The sequence below is a fragment of the Ailuropoda melanoleuca genome, chromosome 3 (assembly GCF_002007445.2).
Source record: "Ailuropoda melanoleuca isolate Jingjing chromosome 3, ASM200744v2, whole genome shotgun sequence".
In the NCBI taxonomy this organism is placed as follows: Eukaryota; Metazoa; Chordata; class Mammalia; order Carnivora; family Ursidae; genus Ailuropoda; species Ailuropoda melanoleuca.
The window spans coordinates 3803011-3824492 of NC_048220.1; the positions used below are offsets into that span (position 1 = coordinate 3803011).

The 21482-nt window shown below is 52.7% G+C and overlaps 1 protein-coding gene across 1 annotated transcript in view; it reads right to left on the reverse strand.

Annotated features, from left to right (window-relative positions):
• Positions 1–1041: 1041 nt before the first annotated feature.
• MAML1 (mastermind like transcriptional coactivator 1) overlaps positions 1042–21482 on the reverse strand; it is a gene marked incomplete at its 5' end in the record, with an annotated part of 46516 nt that continues 26075 nt past the window's right edge. Inside the window, 4 exons of the mRNA XM_011227382.3 lie at positions 1042–4531; positions 5944–6040; positions 7697–7936; positions 9959–11371. Coding sequence (XP_011225684.2) covers positions 3552–4531; positions 5944–6040; positions 7697–7936; positions 9959–11371 — 2730 coding nt within the window. The remainder of the gene's footprint in view (positions 4532–5943; positions 6041–7696; positions 7937–9958; positions 11372–21482) is intronic.

Here is a 21482-nt window from a genome sequence, read left to right on the forward strand (position 1 = left end):
GGGGGGGGGGGGGGGAAGATCCAAAGGTAGCTCAGCACGCACTCTCCTTGGCCGAGTCTCATGGGGTTACATCCTCCGTGACTTGGGTATAGAATTCCAGCTTTTCCTTCCGCAATCTTGAAAAGCTCTGCTTTCCAGGAACAGGAACACATGGAGCCTTCTGCACAGGCCGCGTGCGATGAGCTGCTAGTCACCTGCTAGTCACCTGGCCCGCGGGCCAGCGGGGACCTGCGGCCTGGAGCAGGAAGCACACTGGACCGCCCTCTCCCGCCCCGGGGTCATTAGGTTTTTGCAGCAGCACATGTCCTGCCAGTCACGCAGCTCACTCCCCCCAGAGACTGCACTCCAGGACGCAGATACAAAGGCGGGTGGGTGAGTTCTGTCCTCGCCCTGCTGGTTTCCACTCTGGTCGAGGGTTCAAAGATGATCTCACCCAACCTTCATGGAAAGGCCTGTAGGCACTGGCTAGCATCTGCGGCCCAGCTTACAGCAGCCATTCGGCCGGCAAGTTACCACCGCCAAGAGGGAAGAGGGGCAGGTGCATGAGCAGTGGGAAGACAAAAGGGGAAGGGTGGGTCCATCGTGTGACGACCCCCCACAGTGTGACAGTGACAACGGTGCCTGGGTGGGAGCACCAGAACATATGTTCTTACAAAAAAAAAAAAAAAAGAGGACGACTTCTATATAGGACCCTGGGGGTCTGTCTGGGTAGTCTTAGGGCTACAAGTAAAACATCTCAACTGCTAAGGACCTAAAGGATCCCTGAGTTCCCGGGTCCAACTTCCTCCCGTTAGACACAAGGACGGGGCGGGCCCCAGAGAGGGGACAGGCTCCTGGTGACCCTGAGTTCCACCCTCTGACCCAGCCTCGGCCTCGCGTAATAGAAGGGACCAGACCGAAGTCCCCGCTCCCTCCACCGCGCAGCAAGCAAGCAGCTGCATGACAGAGGGACATCAGCGACCCAGAAAGTCACGCGCCCGTCCCCCGCCCAGCCTGCCCAGCCTGCCGGCGCAGCCACGTGAGGTCCAAGTCACAGGCGGATTCCATACTAGCAAAATACTTTTATTATTTTATAATGATAAAAGAAGGAGAATAAAGATTTCTTTTTGGTGTATACCAGAGTTAAGGGCGGTAGAAGAATAAGGGTATTAATAGGATTTTTATGTACTTTGATGACAATAAAACGTTAACAATATCAACTGTTTGCCATAAAACTTATCATAGCTCCCCCAAAACACATATATAAAGGATCATAGTTTTAAAATCTATAAAAGTAAAAAATATACAGTCAGAAACTCTAACGCTTATTTCCTCTTTAATATAAAATTGTAAACATTTATTTACACAAAGCAAATGTGTATAACAAAGTCCGAGCACCCTTCTTTTGAGTCATGGCTCCTGGAAGAGGGGATTTGCACTGAAGCGGAGGCATCTCCTCCCGACTCCCCAAAAACCAGATTCATAAATAAAGCCACGGGCAGCTCCCTGGGGGGACCCCAAGCATCACATTTTATTGCTCCGACACTGACACTGCAGCGAGAAGCCTGCTGTCTGTCCGGCGGCCCGAGGACTAAGGCAGGGGCGGCCCTCCCCAGGAGGGGACAGACGTGAGCAGCCAGAGGGAGACCGGGAGAGGAACAGGACCCATCGCCAGCCCCCAGCCCGCTATTTTTGGTAGGAAACCCACTGAAGTCGCCCTCTAGCCCTTCGGATAGGGGAACTCCCGCAGAGGGTGGAGTCTTCACTGGCTTTATGATTCATTCCCTTCTGTGAAAGCACAGTTCAGCATCTGGGCGGGGGGGCGGGGAGGGCGTTCAAAGGGGAAATGGCGCAGACACCACCCAAGGTGGCAAATGGCTATTAGAGAAGAGGCTCTGAGGGTCCAAGTACCCCCCTGAAAGGCACTGCTGGTGCAGAATAATTACCACTGTGTGCACAACCCTTCGTCCCCTCAAAGCCACTCAGGCTGCCCACGTGGATACCGTCCCTGGCTCAGCTCTTTACATAGGACACTCCTTGAATCATCCAAGTCGAGACTCCAGGGAAATAAAAATGGGGTTTCGGTTTCTCCCGAGATCACTCTCATGGAAGCCACTCTTCTCAGTGTCCTAGCTGCTCTCCGACACTCTGTTTAAAAGGATCTCACCCTGCACTGACCATTTTGCTTTCGTTCTAACCCCAGTGCTCTGTCCATCTGTTTGTCCAGAAGCAGCCCACACGTAATCCTGTTTTGTGGACTCTTAGCTTAGTCAAGTCCATAGACCTTCAGAGAGAAATCCACTCCCATTTGGAGAAGGATGTGTTAGTGTTATAAAGCCATTCTCTTTAAAAAGTGCAAGTCATCTGACGTGGGAGAGTGGCCAAAGTGGTAAAACCAAGTGGGATTCTCTCCTCCGGCCCGGACCGCAGGCCCCCGGGTCACCACGCGCTCGCTGCTTTCCCTCCCTCCCCCTGCACCATTGGTTTTTGGAGAGAAGCCCTCCCGCCTACAACGCTGGGGCTTCCTAAGGAATTTTAGTGACTCTTTCCCCACCCGTCTAGTACACTGTTGCCTTCAAGAAGTTTTCCATTTGGGCTGCAGAGACAAAGAAGGGGAGGCAGAAAGGTCACGGGAACTGGAAATGGGGTGAAGACCCCTGTGCACAGCTCAGCTAGGATCACCTTCCTGACACATTAAATCCCAGTTTTCAGAGAAACTGCAGAAGGTGGGGAGTGACGAGAGGACACAGGAACCCCAAACATTCCATTCGGGCACGTGGCCTGGGAGCTGCCTGGGGGCTGGCCGTCCTGAGTGCTGACCTGGGGGACACGGCACCGCGGAGGAGCAGGAGAGGCTGCAGAGGCCACATCTGTGTCCCCAGCTCTGCTACCTCGCGGCACCCTGTTCCTTTCTGGCACATGCAGTCACAGGCTGCGCAGGCGGAAACCATTGCCCAGGGACCCTCCCTTTCCCCTGAAAGCGGACAAAGAGCAGGAATAAGAAAGGCTCCTGACCACAGGGAAACCCTAGGTCCCCAGTGCCACTCAATCAGTTTAAACCACCACCTATCCTAATCGGTCTTCAAATCTTAAAAAAAAAAAAAATTAATCTTTTCTATGCTACAAATTGCAAATAGTTCTGCTATATGAAGTTGCAACGAAACCTGTCCCCAGCACTGGGGCAAGTGGAGAAGTCTTGGATTAAGTCAACACGATGGCACAGGTTTGGTAAGCCTGACATCATGGGGTTTCACTGTTCTTACTGTTGGGTTTTTTTGGTCATTTGGATAGAAAACCACCTGTAGAACCCTGTCCTGCTGTCCCGACACCAGGCAATGGATGCCAGCAGAGGGGCTGGGACCAGCCCGACGGACCGCCACTGCTGGCTGGGAGCCGGGGGGGCCCCGCAGACCCTGACCAGGGCCCACCTCAGCCTTGGGGCTCCACCCCACCCCCCACCCCCGCCCGGTTCCCCGGGCCACGGGCTTTTGGTCCAAAGTAGTTGCTCTTTCTTGAATCTGAGAACAAAAATACAGGCTGTATGAACACTGAGAACACCACAAACCCTCCCGTTACTGAGGCCCTAAAAGGTCGTCCAAATCATTCATCCACTCTTCCGAAGTCCTGTTCTTCAGCAGGGAGTCGATCAGGTCGGCATCTCCGGCCATGCTGGCCAGCCCGCTGCCACCTGCCTGCCCGCTGTAGGCGAAGGGCAGCTCCTGGCCCGCGGTCCGCACGGGGTAGGCCTGAGAGCAGTGCAGTCCCGCCCGGCCCCCCATCGGTGGCGCCGGGCTCTGGCTGAAGGCCCCCAGCTCAGGCCCGCCGGGGCTCAGGCCCGGCAAGCCCGGCTGTGGGGCTCCCTGGGGAGGTGCTGGGGCGGGGGCACTGGTCCTCTGCTGTGCGCTCACCGGGGGCAGCATGGAGCCCGCCGCAGCTGCCGAGCTCATGGGGGCCATGGGCCTGCTGGGCATCGCCTGGGAGAACTGGGGGCTGGACATTTTCAGGTGGGCCTGCTGCATGTGGAAACTGGAGGCTGCCGTGAACGGGCTCACGGTGTTGCTCCCTGGGGTCTGGCCACTCAAGTTCGGCAGGCCCTGATGTTGCCACGAGGGGTTCTGGCCTCCCATAGTGGCTGACACCCTCGGGACCTGTGGCTTGGTTAAGCCAGAGTTCAGGGTCCCCTTGTTGTGCTGTTGGGAGAGGCCGGAGCTGCCCAGAGAGTTCTGCCCATAGGCAGCGGAGACCGAGGTGTTCTGGCCCACGCCGGTCTGCCGTGCGATGTGGGCATGTCCGTTGGTGGCCTGTGGCGGAGGCTGGGCAACGATCTGTGTGATGCCGGAGGCCATGCCATAGAGACCACTCTGCGGCAGGCTCTGGGAGCCAGTGAACTGAGCCACACCCCGGTCCTGCTGGCCTGAGTTGGAGGGGAGAGAGGGAACCGAAGTGTGTCCGGGGCCCATTGGCATCAGATTCCCGGCCTGAGGGAACCCTCGAGGACAGCTGGAGTTAGATGGGCCCAAGCTGTTCATGCCAGGCACAGCAGCAGAGGACCCTAGAAGACAGAGGAGAGTCGGTCAATCGGGCTGGCATTTTGTGGAGAGGCTCTAAGACCCCAGCTGCAGGCACTATTCTCTGGCGTGAGAGGCAGAATCAGAACACCAGGTATCTTAAGGTCAGTGGAGCCTCGAAGAAGACAGCCCTGGGGGCCACAGGGGAGCAGCTTTCCCACAGGGTGGAACGGAGGCCAGTCTGGAGCAGTGAGGAATTTAAGACCGGCTCAGAGGAAGGGGCAAAACCCCAAGGTGGGGGAAGCCAGGAGACTCAATGATTCATCTGTCAAAGGCCCACCCCATTTCTGCTCAGTCGGAGGCCCCATGCCGGCACGGGGACTCTGAGACATCTGGCCCAGGGTCTGCCTCTGCGAGGCAAAGGCTCCATGTTGTGTGACCGGGTGATGACAACAGCTGGCAGGACAGGGGACCAGAGGCTCAGTGCCTGGGAGGATCTGGGGAGGGCTTCAGAGAAATGGTGACAAAGACATTGGGTTTTAAAAGGGTCGAATTTTAGTGACTGAACAGTTGGGAGAAACGGAGTATTCTAGACAGAGAAGACAGTGTGGAAAGGCACAGAGTTACAAGAGGTGGTCTGTGTGGGGAGCTCCGTGGCTGGGGTCCGGGGCGGGTGTCCCCACTGGCTGGAGATACAACTGGACAGACAGTTGTGGCCAGACTCAGGGGAGCTGGGGCTCCACGTCAAGGGCAGGGCGGCAGAGCCATAGGGTAAGCAGACTGTGACAGTGGTTCTGGGGCTGGGCAGGGGCTGCTCAAATCACTTAGGTGAGGGACGCACAAGCTGTTGGCACTGTGGGGGTGAGAGCGGGAGGGTGTGAAGTCCCGCTGAATTCCTGGACTGATGGCCTGAGCAAGGCAGTCAGGTTCCCTCGCACATGGGCGACGTGCCAGCTGAGACCTCAGAGTGCTTCCCGCCCTGCGCCCAGCTGCCCACTGCTGATGCCACCCGTGACACCAAAATGCCGACAGGGAGAAAGGGAAGCAGCAAAAGGCCACACAAACGACACCAAGTCTCTCTCCTTATCTGGAAAATAAGAGGGTCACTTTCTGAAGGCACCTAACGGCAGACACAAAAGAACTTTCTTAAGAATTACAGAAGCCACTTCCTCTTGATAAGCTATTGTCCGGCCAGAAATGATTTTGCTTCAAAAGATGGCGCCGCCGGAGTACCCGCCAAAGTGGTCTGCCCCCAGGACCCTGTCCCCTGGCCCGAGGGGACCCAGAGAGCCGGGCTGCACAGGCACCCTGACGTTTATACAAGCAAGTCGATCTAATCAGCTGCTAGCAGGAGGCCCCGCAGACAGCGAGAACTCGGCAGGGGAGGGACAGACCAACCGCTCTGGCCCGGGCCTGCTGTCCCCGCCCGCCTGCACCACCTCCGATGTCCCCTCACCTGTGAACTGTCCCACCTGCTGGGGGAAGGTGCTCTGGGTTGGGTCTTGGTACTGTGGAGGCGGGCGCGTCAGGTGGCGCTGAAACTGCTGCTTCTCCTAGAAAACGTCAAGAACGATAGAACAAAACAACAAGACCCACATAGAACAAAAACAACAGAGTTAGATCAGACAAAAGCACACCCCTGTTTGTTACTCAGGGACACGTTCCTGTGGAGATAATACTTGTGGTTTCATTTGGGGGATTTTTAATCCACTGTATGAAACAGAAGGACAGGGCAGACCTAAGAAGCAATGATTAGGGGAAAAGAAAAAAAAAAAAGGTGGTTTATGGGTTTAAAGAAATGTTGGCAGAGGTGCCTGGCTGGCTCAGGCATTTGAGCGACCCACTCTTGTTTCGGATCAGGTCATGGTCTCAGGACTGTGAGATGGAGCCCTGCACTGGGCTCCGAGCTGGGCGTGGAGCCTGCTTCAGATTCTCTCTCCCTTTGCTCCTCCCCCCAGCGCTGGGAGGGCAGAGCAGGGAAATGCGAACCAGAGCCACAGCGACATAACACCGCACACACACGAGGATGGCTAGAACCAGAAACGCAAACACGGGAAGGCTGTGGCGAGACTGGCGCCCTCACACTGCTGTGGGATGTAAAACAGCGCAGCCGCTGGGGAGAACAGTCTGGCAACTCCTCACAGAGCTCTACGTAGGAGCTACCACGTGACCCAGCGACTCCGCCCCTGCATGTACACTAACAGAGCTGAAAACCTCCCTCCACAGGAAGGCGCAACAATCCATGCGTCGCCAACCGGTGACCGAGTAAGTCAAATGGAGCGCATCCAAAGAGGGCACCGCTCAGCCACGGGAAGGAGGGAAACGCGTGCACCACAACACGGGCGATGACTTTTTAGGGGCTGAAAACGGATGAAGTCAGCTGTGGTGATGGCTGCACTGCTGTGTGAGTATCGTAAAACCACCGGATTGTACACTTCAAATGGGTGCATAGAGGTCACATGACTCTCAGTTCCCAATAAACCTGTCATTTTTAAAACTGGCAGAACTGAGGCAGGGGGGTGGGCTTTAAAGTCCTCCTCAATCACCTTCGTCTCCTGGGTAGTTGGTTCTTCTCTTACGACTTTAAAGATGGGACCTGAAACCCTGAGCACTGCCGTAACCTTGGCGCCTGCACACCACACCTGGGGGCCGCGTGGGTGGACTGCAGGACGTGGAGGGGGCTTGTGGCCTGATTCTAGGACTCGAGGGCCTCAGGGACGTTTGGACGTCCCTGTGTCATCTTCCGGCTCAGCACAAACTACATTTACAACAAAGCTGGATCCCACAGTGAACCGGCAGACTGGGGGGGGCTCCGTGCTCTGGCAGCTGCGGACAAGGGACGTGGAAACACATCCCTAACAAATACGGTTCTAGGCACAGATCAGCCTCCATGAATCCCCACCGAGTGACACGGAAAGCTGCCTCTACACAGGCCACTGTCTGACGAAGGGGCTTAAAGGGCAAAGGAGGGGCGCCTGGGTGGCTCAGTCCACTGAGGGGCACCTGCTTGAGATTCTCTCCCTCTCTCTAAAATAAATAAATAAATAAGTCTTCAAAAAATTTTTCTTAAAAAAGGGCAAAGGACATGCAAACGAAGGCCCACACATGCATGCGCGCGCACACACACGCAGCGGGGCTCACAGCCGGGCTGTGAAGTGGGAGGCAGGTGCATGTGGGGCGGCGGGGGTCGTCTTCACCTCTCGCGTTACCTGTTCTGCCAGAAGGTGCTGCTGCCTCTGCAGGAAGTGCTGTTGCTGCAGATGCTTTTGCTGCTGCTCCCGCTGTTTCTGTTGGTCCAAAAGCAAGTGATGCTGCTTCATGACCGCCGCCTGCTGCTGGCTGCTGAGATAGGGGGCGCTGCTACGGGTGCTGGCCACGGACGCAGCGGGCTGCTGGCTCCCCACCCCGGCAGCCGGGGCGGCCACGGGGACGCTGGGCGGGGTCTGCTCCTGTGAGTACAGAGAAGGGGGTCTCACGTCAGGAGGAACACAGTGACGCCGATAAGCCGGGATCGGAGCAGGTTCTCCCCTGAAGCCCCCGCGGAGCCCAGTGCACGTGTCCTCCAGGCCTGGGCCGGATGTCCAGGGAGCGAACATCCGAGCACCCAGGCACAGCCAGGAGCAGTGTCCCCAGCTGCACGGGATCCCTGCTGCCTGCGGCTCACCAGCGGCAAAGGTGAGCTCTTATACTTAAGCTCATGTACCTGCAGGCGTTACCTCCAGTCGGCAACCGGAGCTTCTAAATGCTCGCTTTCTGGAATGCGTGAGTGCAGAAGGGGCCCAGGGGAAGAACGCTCTGAGGGGCTCCAACGGATGGAGACGTGATGGTCCAAGTGTCAAACCCTGGGTCCCCAGCGCTGGGCCTGCCCCTTGACGGCAGGAAACCATACCACGTGTCCATCCGCGTATGGCACTTTCCTGGGACCAGACTGCTTGGCTTTCGTCAGATACTCACGCTCACAGAATACTGAGTATCAATGAAAACGTCAATAAATACTCTCAATTAATACGTGAGCTAAAAGTGAGAGTCACATCAGGGGCTGCACGGTATTATCCCATCGTGCCTTACATTTAAACGGGGGGGGGGGAGAATTGAACCCAAAACGGGAAAAAGCAATGATCATTTAAACAACCTCAACTTTTTGAGCTCTTTCCAGTCCTTACAGGTCTAACCTGACAAGAGGTCCATCCTTACAAGAGTCTAAACTTCGAGCAGACAGACGCTGAGGTAATTTCCTCACCCCAACCCTCGAGCCCCCAGAAGCCTGTGGGCTCCGAGTGCTTTGCGAGACGCTAAGCACTGGCAGTCGTCACCGCTCTGAAGGGCGCTCCCAGTGGCTGTGGAGTTTCGTGGCCGGCATCGGTGGCCGTCCCGACACTTGCATGCGTGCTCTCCTGCTGAGAGATGCTTAACCTGCTTCCAGTTTGGGGCTATTAGAAATAATGATGCAATGAATATCTTGTATATAACTTTCCTATTTTTTAGGGATTACTTCTTGCAGGGGTGTAATGTGTCGATGCTTATGAACATTTTTATGGCTAAAGAAGAACATCGAATGCCAAATCACTTCCCACAAGCACCATGCCCATGTGCCCACCCTCGTCAGCAGAGGGGCATCGATTTCCCATTATTATTATTACCAACACTGGGTTTTTAGTTTTACAATTTTGCAAATACACAACGGTGCCCGCCAAGGTACTGGCCGCAGGCTTACTTACAGTCATGAAGACCAGGAGACAACGAGGTACACCGACACGGGGGCACCCCCGTGTTCCACAACTGCCGCCACACGGCTGTTAACAAGTATCAGGGATCTCCGTGCGCGGACACGGAAGATGGTCCGGGACACACTGCGAGTGAGAAAAGCCAGTGTGCTCCCCTGTGTCTTGGAGGAAGCTAGGGGAGAAGCCTTCGCCATGGGAAGGTTGCCAGGGAAGAGACATCTTAGAACACATGTGACTGTGAGTAGAAATGCAAATACTGATCCTGATAAAACTGGCACCTGACCATCCTCCACCCTACAGAGCGACGTGGCGCTGCCAGGTTAGAGCGTGATGGCTCAACAAGCACGGGGCTTACAGGGCCGGGGGTCCGCGCTCCCCTTACTAAATCTTAAGGTATTTTGCACACAGAGATCTGAAAGGAGTTTAAAAAAAAAAAAAAGCAAAGCCTCTAAGAAGCACATTAAATGTGACCTCTACCTGCAAAGACAGCCACACATGACTTCGTTCACACTGTACAGCAGGCAGGACACGCCTCCCCCTCAGTGCCCGGCGATTCCTCAAACGTATGGCTACTTTAAACCACATTACACCAGGGAATTTCACCCCATTTCGGTTTTCGGAATCAACCCCGGCTTGCCTGACCGATTTCCTCTCTCAAGAGACTCCTCCCTTCCTCTGTTCCCCAACTCCCTGGGTCCGAGTGACCGCAGGGGTGCACGGTGACAGAGAGGGAGGCGGTGTGCTCACCTGGCTGGGTGGAACCAGTGATCGGAAGGGCATATTCCCTGGCTTTGGTTTCATCATGAACATGGAGTTCTGCTCATTGCTCATATGAGGCAGCTGCTGGGGAAGGTAAGCCATGAGGGCGGTCTTGCTCTGGCCGGCCGCGGGGCCGCCCTGCCCACAGTCGGCTTTGTAATGGGACAGGGGTTTGGTGTTGCCGTAGTCCAGCACCGAGGCCTGGTTAGTCACGGTGTTCTGGTTCAAGTTACTGGGCGGCGGGTGACTCAGCAGGTTCACGTGGCCGGCCTGGAGGTAGGGGCCTCCGGGCCGCGGGGAGCTCTTGCTCACACCGGGCATCATGAGCAGTTTGGAGTTGGTGAAGTCTTGCTTGTAGCCGGGAGGGCTGGCAGGCTTCTCCAGGGGATAGGGGACGGTTAGGGGACTGTGGGAGGGGCCCGTCTGCGGCCACGTGGACATCTGGCCCGGGGCTGGCGCAGGGGCGGCCTGCTGCGGGTTCTGGAGCATCTGCTCGCGCTTTTGCTTGGCAGCGATCTGCTGCAGCTGGTGGGCGGAGGACAGCTCTGACGCCCCTCCCGGGCCCGGGCCAGGCAGCACCACGCTGGAGAGGGCTCTCTGTGCGTTCTGGGCCTGGGCTGATGCCGGCATCAGGCTGGGACTGGGATTGTCGGCCCCGGGCTGACCGGAGGCGTGGAAGAGAGGCTGAGCGCCCCCCAGGCTGGGTGACTCTGTGCTCACGGGGCCGCCCGAAGGCCCCATAAAGGTCTGTCCTGCAGACCCAGCCCTCACTTGTGGAGAGCCTAACTGTTCTTGTTCAAAGGCGGCTGGAGAAAATTCTGTCTTAATATTAATGTCCTGTGCCAACGGGGTCTGTGTGGCTGACCCAGATGACTCTGGGTCCTTCTTCTCCTCGAAGTCCTCATTAAACAGATCCTTCATGTCTTCATCGGGCACTGACCTATTCAGCTCCTCGATGAGCTCCTTCCACTCCTGCTCGTTCAGGTTGAGGTCAGGCATGAGGTTGCTCTGAGATATGGAGCCCCCGGCCCCCGTGATCATGCAAGGCAGGTCATCGACGGGCTCCTGCTTCAGCTCTTTAGTCAGGCTCAGAGGAAACGGCTCGCTGGGGGTGCTGCCCCCGTTCAAGTGGAGGCTTGAGTCGGCCAGACACTTCTTACTGATGGAGTCCAGCCCCAGGGCATGCTTCCCGCTGGCCTGCAGCACCTCGGGGCCAGGCTTGTCAGGCTGCCCCAGGGGAGAGGCCGGGGGCAGGCCGTTGGACGTGACGGCTACTCCCAGAGGGGCCTCTCGCCGGGTCTTCTTGTGTCCAGGAAAGAGGTCTCCGTAGCCATTCTGCTGCTCGCCATTCTGAGGGGAGGTGGTGCTATCGAGGTTCCTCTTCACCGTATCGTGGAGATGCTGCAAGACACGGACAAGAGGGACTTAAGACACAGCGCCATGCAGGAGGCCCATCCGCGTCTAGCGCTGACGTCAGTCAGGGCCTACGTCCCCGCAGTGCTCTCCTGCTGACTGCGCTTGCCCAGCTTACCCCCCTTCCCCTCTCCCAGGTCCTACGGCTGGGCCTGAGTCCTGACCACTAACTGCACTGCGGGAAAGCGAGCCCACTTCAGTCAGGGTGTGGGTCCCTCACTTCTGCGGCCCTGTCTTCCTGCAGGACGCAAGCCCCATGCTGCCCACGGTCATCTAGTCGGAGGGTGTGCCCAAGAATGGAGCCAATGAGAAAGAACCAGAAGATACATACATGTTCTTGAGGGAGCCACCTAAGTCCTGGCTGTACAGGAGATCACCCTGGACTTTTCACTTCAGGGAACCAAAAAATTTCTCCTTGTGTTTAAGCTGATTTAACTCTGATTCCTATCGCTTCCTGCGGAAGGAGCCCCGGCTGCTAGGGGCTCTTTCTCAGGTGTTGGTGGGGGCGGCTCACGAGCACCAGGCTGCCGTCATGTGGCACAGGCCAGTTTTCACTCCCTGTACAGCCTTCCAAGGAGCCATTGCTCGGCCCCACCCCTTCTCTCCAGGCAAGGCTGCTCCATTCGTTCCCACCCTCCTCCCTGCCAGCTGAAGCAGCTTCCGATCCCCTGCGCCCAGCCACCAGCCCCACAAACCCCACCACTTCCTACCAAGAGCATTACTCTGAACACAGCCAGTGTGTCTTGCACTGCTGTTCTTGCTTCCCCCGATCTCCTCAGCAAGACTTGTTCAGCTAACCTTCCTAACAGTCCACCTTGTGCAGGGGGCCAGTGCTGTGTGCAGATCAAGACAAATGAGGTGGTTCCTGTGGAACTCACGGGCTCCCGGCCTTCCAGGCCACGGGACACACACACACACACACACACACACACACACACACACACACACGGCTACAAAGACAAACGCCCTCCACAAGCAGTGAGCAACAGCACCCTGAGCCGGGAGTCTAGGCGCCGGAGTTTCGTGACAAGAATACGACAATGGGGGGGCGCCTGGGTGGCACAGCGGTTAAGCGTCTGCCTTCGGCTCAGGGCGTGATCCCGGCGTTATGGGATCGAGCCCCACATCGGGCTCCTCTGCTATGAGCCTGCTTCTTCCTCTCCCATTCCCCCTGCTTGTGTTCCCTCTCTCGCTGGCTGTCTCTCTCTCTGTCAAATAAATAAATAAAATCTTTAAAAAAAAAAAAAAGAATACGACAATGGGAGTGGGGAGGAGAGAAGGTGGTATCTTTCCACTCTTTCCCCAGCCTCGATTCCAACTGCCAGGACATGGCTTCTCCTTTAACGGAGGTGCCTACACTTAGTTCTAAACATGGTGCTGCTCCTTTCCAGGCTTACTTTTGTGACATTTTTGTCCCTCACCCTCCGCCACCCCCCATTCCATCCCTCCCTCCCACTGACCCTAAGCATCTACACTGTGCCACTTACAAAGTTCCAAACAGTAGATTTCATTATTATCTTTCAATAGCTATCAGAGGCATCGGTAGCACCCACAGCTCCATACTGCTGTCCTCCAGCTACAGAGAAGGGCTACACCGACCCACCGCAGGGGCGCGAGGAGCCAGAGAGTGCCCGCGCTCTGACCAGGGGTCCAGCCCTAGGTGACTCCACGGGCACCAGATCTCAGCAGCAAACCACCTCTAGATACAAATGCACTACAAGCAAGGAAACAAGGAGGGCAATTTTCTCAATAATCTGGTGTCCCAATTCCAATGCTCTCATTCCTTTTTTATCCCCACTTCTAGATTTTCCTATTTCTTTACCGTTAAAGCCGACTGCACAAGGCTCTATAAATCCTGGCTGAGTCCGTATTTCTCTAAATCCGTGTCTGGGTACCTAAGTTGGCTCAGAAAAACTTAGGGATAACAACAGATGGAACAGTAGGGCAGAGGTGTAAGCTGACCACGGTCCTAGGACCCTACAAGAGGACAGCTGCTCAGGTTCTTCTGCTTCCTGCTGCCACCTAGGGGCGGGAGGGGGAAAGGGACCCATGCTCTTCAAACGGACCTTTATAAGATCAACCGTTGGAAAGGTTTCCTTTGGGGAAGGGCAATTCATAGCCATTTAACCGGTCACAAGGAAATCTAAATGAGTTGCTGATTTTTCTTGGATTTTTATTGTTTCTATTATTTTCTTTTTGGAAAATCATTTGTTCCTCAGTGTCAGCTCTGGGCTGTCTGTAAACCTGGGAGCTCAGTTTTCCATTCTCGTAAGGGGGAAGATGGAAACCTAGGAGGTCAGGGCACTTCATGAGTCAGCTGGTCGTCCTAGATTAGAAACAGAATCCTTCTTTGCCCTAACAATTATAAAAGCTACCACTCCCTCTTTCAATATCCACATGCAAACAGCTGCAGACAAGTTTCAAAGTAACAACTCAATTTTGCAATCCAATTACTTTCGGCCAAAGGAAACACCAGGCCTTTTTCTCTCAACTGCTCACAAAATGTCACTGGAATGATGTAGGCGGGGGTGAGGAGTGTGGAATGTGGTGGCCTGGCAGATTTTTAAGTCTTAAGCATTTGCGGGAGTGCCTGATATGTGCAGGGCACTGGAGAGGAAGAGGACGATGGGTAAACCATGGGGACTAATCTCCAGGAATTTACAACAGAGATGGGTGGACAGCCTGAATGGATTAGAAGTTATATAAGAACCAACACAGTAAGAGACATAAAGCATACAAAACTGGCGGCCATGGATAAACACACGGGCTCGCTCTCAGCAGACCTGGTACTTCTGGCTACTCCACTCAGAGGCTAACTATCGAATGGTCTTGCGGTACACAGGGTTCCAGGAGGATCCGGTCCTGGGATAATGTGATCTGGGGTTCATTTCCTTCGCAAGGGGGTTTTGTTAAAGGGTACCACGTGCCTGATGGCAAGCTGGAGGCCCTGCATGCTCACCCAGTCTTCCACCAAAGCACCCTGCGGGCCTGACTCCCACGCCAGCCTTTACCACCCATCAGCTTCCGCTCTGGGAGCCGGGGGGGGGGGCAGGATATCCACACCGCTCTGGGTCAAGCTGGAGTTGCGGACACCAAATCTGCGTCCTGCGTCCCCCACCCCCAGCCCAGCTTGAGGCACCAGCCTTACAGCACAGTCCTTGCCTAGTCTCCACTTCTGCCACCTCCCACTGAAGTTCCAGGGCGCTTTCTGGTCAGACTAACCACAGGTAACACCTATACTCTTGTGCTGAGCTAACAAACACAGGTGGCTGCTTGGGACAGGGGTGGCTCTCTTCTCCATCTCTCCAACCTGTCTCCTTGTTAATTCCCCCATGGAGGCACTCACCTGAATAAGCCTAGCTTCCCCCATTGGAATGAAAAGCAGAGGCCCAGTAGCTGGAACAGCACCTGGCACTCAGTATTTGTGAATGAATGTGCTCTCTTACCCCCCGTGTCGACAGAGCTCCAGACTACTCCTGTTTGTCCAACCACCTACCTGCTGTGTAGGGTGTACCACAGATAATTCAGACTTAATATGTCCCAACCTGAAGCAGCTTCTCCCGAGTCCTGTCTTCCTTTCTCTGTTCCTGTCCCAGACCATGTCACTACCATCCACCTGGTCACATAAGCCAGAACTGGAGAGTCACTCTAGCCACTCCTTCTCTACTCCTCGGACCCAATCAGCACCCTCGTCCTGCTGAGCCCGCCTCCTCAGCATTCTTGGATCTACACACTTAACTTCTCTTGCTTGAATCATTTTCACCATGTCTACAGCTAGTCTTGTTGCAATCTCTGCCCTCATCTACATTCTGCACTAAGGTCAGAGTGACTGCGCGAAGGGCAAACCTGATCCTATCACTCCTCCTGAAAGCTCTTCAGTGGCACCTCGTTGCCCTGAGGGCTTCATAACCCTGAGCTTGGCTCCGCCATCCTTCGGCTCTGGCACTGGTTTGACTCCCCACCAACTTTCCAATCACACCCATGCTGTACGCCAGTGGTCCGGCTCCCTGAAATGCCTGAGAAGTGAGGTGGAAATATACAAAACCTTACCTTTTTAAGGCAGCAATTCAACCTAATACCATGCTCGCTTTCCCTTTTCCCCATACGTTCTTCTAGAGCCCTGTACGGACACTCAGGAACTCTGACTGTTGGTGGAAAAGACCGTCTCCAGGTAATATTGACCTACTCTCAGGCAACATTCAAGATTTTAATGATTTGAGGGAAAATGTGGGAAATCATGTCGAGTTGCAACTTTGGTAAGGCACTCATCTGAGCCAAATGCCACAGGGCCAAGTCATTACTTCCTTAGTGGCCTTGCTGACCGCTCAGCACCTGCACGTAACCACTCCTCACGGCATCAGAATCTCACGCAACCTTCAAAAGCTCGCTGTGAAGGGGAATCACTGGCCCTGTTTTCCAGCAGATGAAAGGTTCCATGAGGCTTCCCAAGGTGTGAACATTCGGGGGTCATGGGAAGGATCGGCTGCCCATCCTCCCTCCTCGCAGCCCTGCTCCCTCCTGGTCACGCTGGGAAGGGCTCACGTCAACTCTGCTTCCACCTGCGTGGCAGAGCGAGGCGTCTGGTATGAAACGCCAGCAGCAGGGAGTGAGTCAGAGCTTCACGCTGTGAGAAGGGCACCTCCCCTCTGCCAAGCACGGAGAATCCCATCAAGGTGTCGGGACCAGAAAAACGGGCTGTGCCGTGAGGAAATCACACACACCTACTAAAGCAAAAGAAAAATACCACAGAACCAAATACGACCTGCTACTAAAAATTCCCACTTTTAAGGTATTATTTGTCTTCGTAGTGGGAATCATCAGTGATTTAGAAGTATGGTAAATACTAAAGAGATCTGTAAACACTACTCCTGGCCCCTGAATCCACCTACAAGGACATACTGAAAATGGCAAGTTCCAAAAAATGCATTTTCCAGAAAACTTTATACTTTGGGGTCCAGACATTTTTACCATTTCTTAAATGTTTTATTTTTAACAAATTATAGGTTCCTGTGCCAACTATACTCAAATTAAAAAAAAAAAGAATTCGAGGTTCATAGGAAATTGGAAATAGAGTTTAGAGAGGTCCTGCGTATCCTTCCCCCAGTTTCCTCCAACGGTGTCCCATGCACTGCTCGTTCACAAGATCCTTCTACATGCCAGACACTGCCCTATGCAAGCTGAGCACAAAATAATGGTGAATTCAGATATACAATAGGTTTTTACTATACTCCGGGCACTGGGATAAAAAGAGAAATAAGACACAGCTCCTGCTCCCACCAGCTGGGAGGAGATGGTGAAGTGATGGAGGCAGTACAGTATTAAGAGAAGGGGGCACCCAAGGTAGGTATTAAAAGAACAAAGAAGTCATCCAGAAGTAGGGGGCAGGCGTTCCAGGCTGAGAGGCAAAGGCAAGAATACACAAACGAGCACTGAGTGGGAGTGGACAGAAGGAGGCAAGCAGAAAAAATGAGTAGTAGTTTACTGTTGCTCAAGTGTAACCGGCACAACAGAAAGTGCTAAAGTCAGGCTGGGAATGGACGCTGCTGGCCCCAAAATGTTATTTAATAATGTGAAATTTCAAAAAACCCACAAAACTAGAGAGAACAGTACACTGAACCCACATGTGCCCCTCACCCAACTTAAACAACTATTCATATTTGGCCATTTTGTTGTACTTCCTCCTCCCTATTCCCCGCCCCCCAAACTGGATTAAGAAACAAATCCCAGGCCTAATACCATTCAATCCATAAATTCTTCAGTATATATCTCTAAAAAGTAAAAACTCTTAAAAATAAACATATGTGTATAATATCGCAGTATCATTCACACCTAAAACATTAATAATTATTATCACCACCTCAAACACAGTAGGATGGCTACTATCCAAAACAAACAAAAAATCAAAATCACAAGTGTTGGCAAGGATATGGAGAAACTGGAACCTTTGTGGGGACGGTGGGAACGAAAATGGGGCATTTGCTATGGAAAACAGTTTGGTGGTTCCTCAAAAAAAATAAAAACCTAGATTTACCATACTAGTCCACAATATACATTTCTAAAAGAACTCCATTTCCAAAAGCACTGAAAGCAAGGACTTGAACAGGTATCCATAGACCACGTTCACAGCTGCATATTCACTGTAGCCAAAAGGCAGAAGCAACCCTAGAGTTCATCGATGGATGAATGAATGTACAAAACGTGGTCCAGCCATACGACGGAATATTATTCAGCCTTAAAAAGCAAAGACATTCTGACACGTGCTACAATATGGAGGAACCTTGAGGACATTATGTCAGGTGAAATAGACCCGTCACAAAAGGACAAATACTGTATAATTCCACTTACATACAGTACCCAGAGTCATCGAATTCATAGAGACAGAAAGGACGACGGTGGTTTCCGGGGGCTGTGGGGAGAGGGAAGTAGGGAGCTAGTGTTTCCGTTCTGCAAGATGAAAAGAGCTATGGAGATGGCTGGTGGTGGTGGTTGCACAAATAATGTGAATGTACTTAATACTAGTGTGTACACTTAAAAATGGTTAAGCTGGTAAATTTATACACACATTCATTTTTTTTTTTTTTGAGAGGGAGAGGGAGAGAAAGAATCCCAAGCAGGCTCCACACTCAGTGTGGAGCCCAACATGAGGCTTGATCCCACGACCCTCTGAGATCATGACCTGAGCTGAAACCAAGTTGGATACTTAATCAACTGTGCCACCCAGGCGCCCTTTGTTTTACTTTATTACAATTAAAAAATTTTTTAATTCTTTATTATCATCCTGTAGGCCAGCAGTGTTCAAGTTCCCCTGCCTAAAGATCTTTGGCAAACAAACAAAATAACCCTTTTACTATGGAAAATTTCAAACACACACTGAAGTAGAGAGAAAGCAGAATGACCCTCCATGCACTCACTGCCCAAGTGACACAAAGCCCGGCCCGTTTTGTCTCATTCATACCCTTCTCGCGGGATAACCTAGCAATCACATCATCTCTCCTTAAACAGTTCAGCATGCATCACTAAATATGAAAACTCTTTGAAAAATAACCACAACACCACTGTTGAATGTAAAAAAAAAAAAATCAAACTGTTGCTACAGTTGGTTTATTCAAGTCAGGATCCAATACACTGCATCTGGTTGACACGCTCGTAGGACTCTGAGTAGGTAACAGTTCTCTCTCCCTTTCTTAACTCTGCCATTTATTTGTCCAAGACACTTAGTCACTTGTCCTGTAGAATTTTCCATTTCCACAGCTGGCTGATTGTATGGCCCCCAAGGTGTCACTTACAAGTTCTTCTATCCTCTGTATTTCCAGTACACTTTCAGAAGCTCGATTGGATTCAGATTTTTTTTTAACATAAATACTTATAGGTGATGTTGCACTGCAGGTCATTTTAATAGGAACTTAGCAGATGAAGTCAGACTTGCACTTTTTTTTTTGGATTTGCATTTTTATAAGCTATCTCTAATGCCTCTGTGGCAAATACATTTTAGGGAGGGAGGCCACAGCCAGAGTGATCGCCAAGGAGACTGCGAAGTAGTCCCTGAAAGAGATGAGGACCGGACAGCTGGCATGAGGAAGAAGAGAGGATTTTGGAGTGGGGGGAGGGGGATTCAGCAGGTCCTGAAGACTGATTTTATATTGTGGGGTGAGGGAGAAAGGTGTTTCTGTCTAGTTTGGACACACGGGTAAGATAGAGAACAAAGGAAAAGCAGGGTTTCGGTGGGGGAAGGGGTTTAGTTTTAGCCACGAAGAGATGACTAGACCAACAGGTCACGTCCAAGACGCAGTGAGTAACACTGACGATGTGGCCAGGGGAAAGACTGTCACCAGCAACGCACGCAGCTGAAACCACAAGCAGGTCCGACCACTCAGGAGGAACGACAAGCCAGCCGAAGGGCAGATGAAACACCCATAATGAAGACAGAGCACAAGGGAGAGTGATGGGTTAAATGCATCCAAAACGTCCAGAAAGATAAAGGCTGAGCATGTCCACTGGGTCTGGTAACTGGGTCTGAACATGTCCAAAGGGTCCCTCTCTAATGCCACTGCCCAAAGCAGTTTCAGAAGGCTGACTAGAGTAAAAACCCTTGACTTCAGAAGTAACAGGGAAGGAAGTAAATAGAGTATGAATTGTTCTTTCCCAAGTTTAATTTTAAAAGCGAGATAGACAAAGTAGATTAAATGACTGCCTAGGACTGGGAAGTGGGGGGTGGGGGCATTGATGGGTGACAAGTAAGGTTGTGGGGCTTCTCTCTGGGGTGAGGAAATGTGAAAATCCGACTGTGCTGATGGTCAGACAATTCTGTGGATAAACTTAAAACCACTGAAATGTATGGGGGAAATGAATTTAAATGGGTTAATTATATGGTATGGAAATTATATCTCAATAAAGCTCAAAAAAGTGACAGGGGGCGCCTGGGGGGCTCAATTGGTTAAATGTCCAACTCTTGATTTCGGCTCAGGTCAGATCTCAGGGTCACGAGATAAAGCCCCACATCATGCTGCACGCTCAGCGTGGAGTCTGCTTGACATTCTCATTCTCTCTCCTTCTCCTGCACCCCGCCCCAGCTCAAGCTCTCTAAATAAATAAATAGGTAATTTTTTTTTTTTTTAAGTGAGGGAGAGAGACTGGTAGCCAGAGTGGGTCAAAGCAGGGTTATTTTGGAATAATACTTGAGCAAACTTAAAGAACAGCAGATAATTATTGATTAGATCAGATCTCTTCTAAAATCCTCTTGGAACTCCGTGATTCTGTGCAATCAGGCATTCATAGATAAATATGAAAAAGATGCATCATGAACTACTGAAAGCACAACCACCACGATTTTCTGTACGAGGAAAACCTGACTTAACTGAGGGATTGCATATGAAACTGTGCATGTAAGAGTGATACCCTTCCTTTGCAAAGCCACGTCCTCCCACTGGGTTTGCTACCCCATTCCCATGTGGCCTCTTTACTACCCACCTCCCTGTTTACCAGTTCTTTCCTCCCCTAAGCATTTGCAGTGCTCCATACCCCCATCTTTCAGCCCCCATCCTACTCTACATTTAGCCCAGTGTTCAAATCCTGCTTTGGTTGCTTAACAGCTGTGTGCTCACAGGCAAGTTACTAAGCATCTCGAGAAGCTCTGGTTCCTCATCTAAAGAGGGGCTGGGAGTGGTGGTGCTGTGGGGAGAAGAGGCACACTTCCTGGGGGAGCTGCGAGGCACACCCCTACCGCTTACCGGGCAGCTGATAACAGTCTCACCCTTCAGCCAATCCCCTTCCTTCACTTTGGAGCTTCCTTAAGATGGGTCTCTACTTTGCTGTATGTGCCAAGGTGACTTCCTGGATCATAAATCCAAAGGACACTTTTAAACTGTATCTGCTTGACCTTTCTGAGGCACTTGAACCCTGATGACCACTCCTCCCTTCCTGAAACATGTTCCTCCCTTAAGGCCCAAGAGACGGCTCTCTGGACCTGCCTCCACGGCCACTCTCTGCTATTCCTCATGCTGCTCCGTCCTCCCTTTCCACCGCGGTCCTCTCCCAGGTACCCCAACCACACTCGGGGCCTTGGCCACAGCCTGGCAACCTGGCAGAGGGGCCGCTTAAATATTCACTGAGTGAACACTTCCTGGATCTTCATCATTTTTAAAAAACATTTATTTATTCATTCATTCATTTATTTGAGAGGGGGAGAGAGAGGGCACACGGGGGGGAGGGGCAGAGGGACAAGCAGACTCTGACCATGGAGCCCAGTGAGATCCCAAGACCCTGAGCTCATGACCTGAGCTGAAGTCAGATACTTAACCAACTGAGCCACCCAGGTGCTCCTGGGATCTTCCTCTCTGTGCCCAGCTCCCTCTCCTGTGCTCTAGACTCACAAACAAGACCGTAACCAGGAATCTCAACGAGGGTATCTGACAGGACATCCTCCAAACTTGGCTCGTCCTCTCATCTCCCTCACTCAGTGCAGGGCTCAATCCTTGCCCTCCGCTGACTCTACCTCCTAAATCGATCTCCAGCCGGATCCCTCCACGCCACCACCACCCCTCCCTCTTACTTGAATGCCTTTTTTTTTAAAAAATAGGTTACTGAAATAATTTCATGCTGA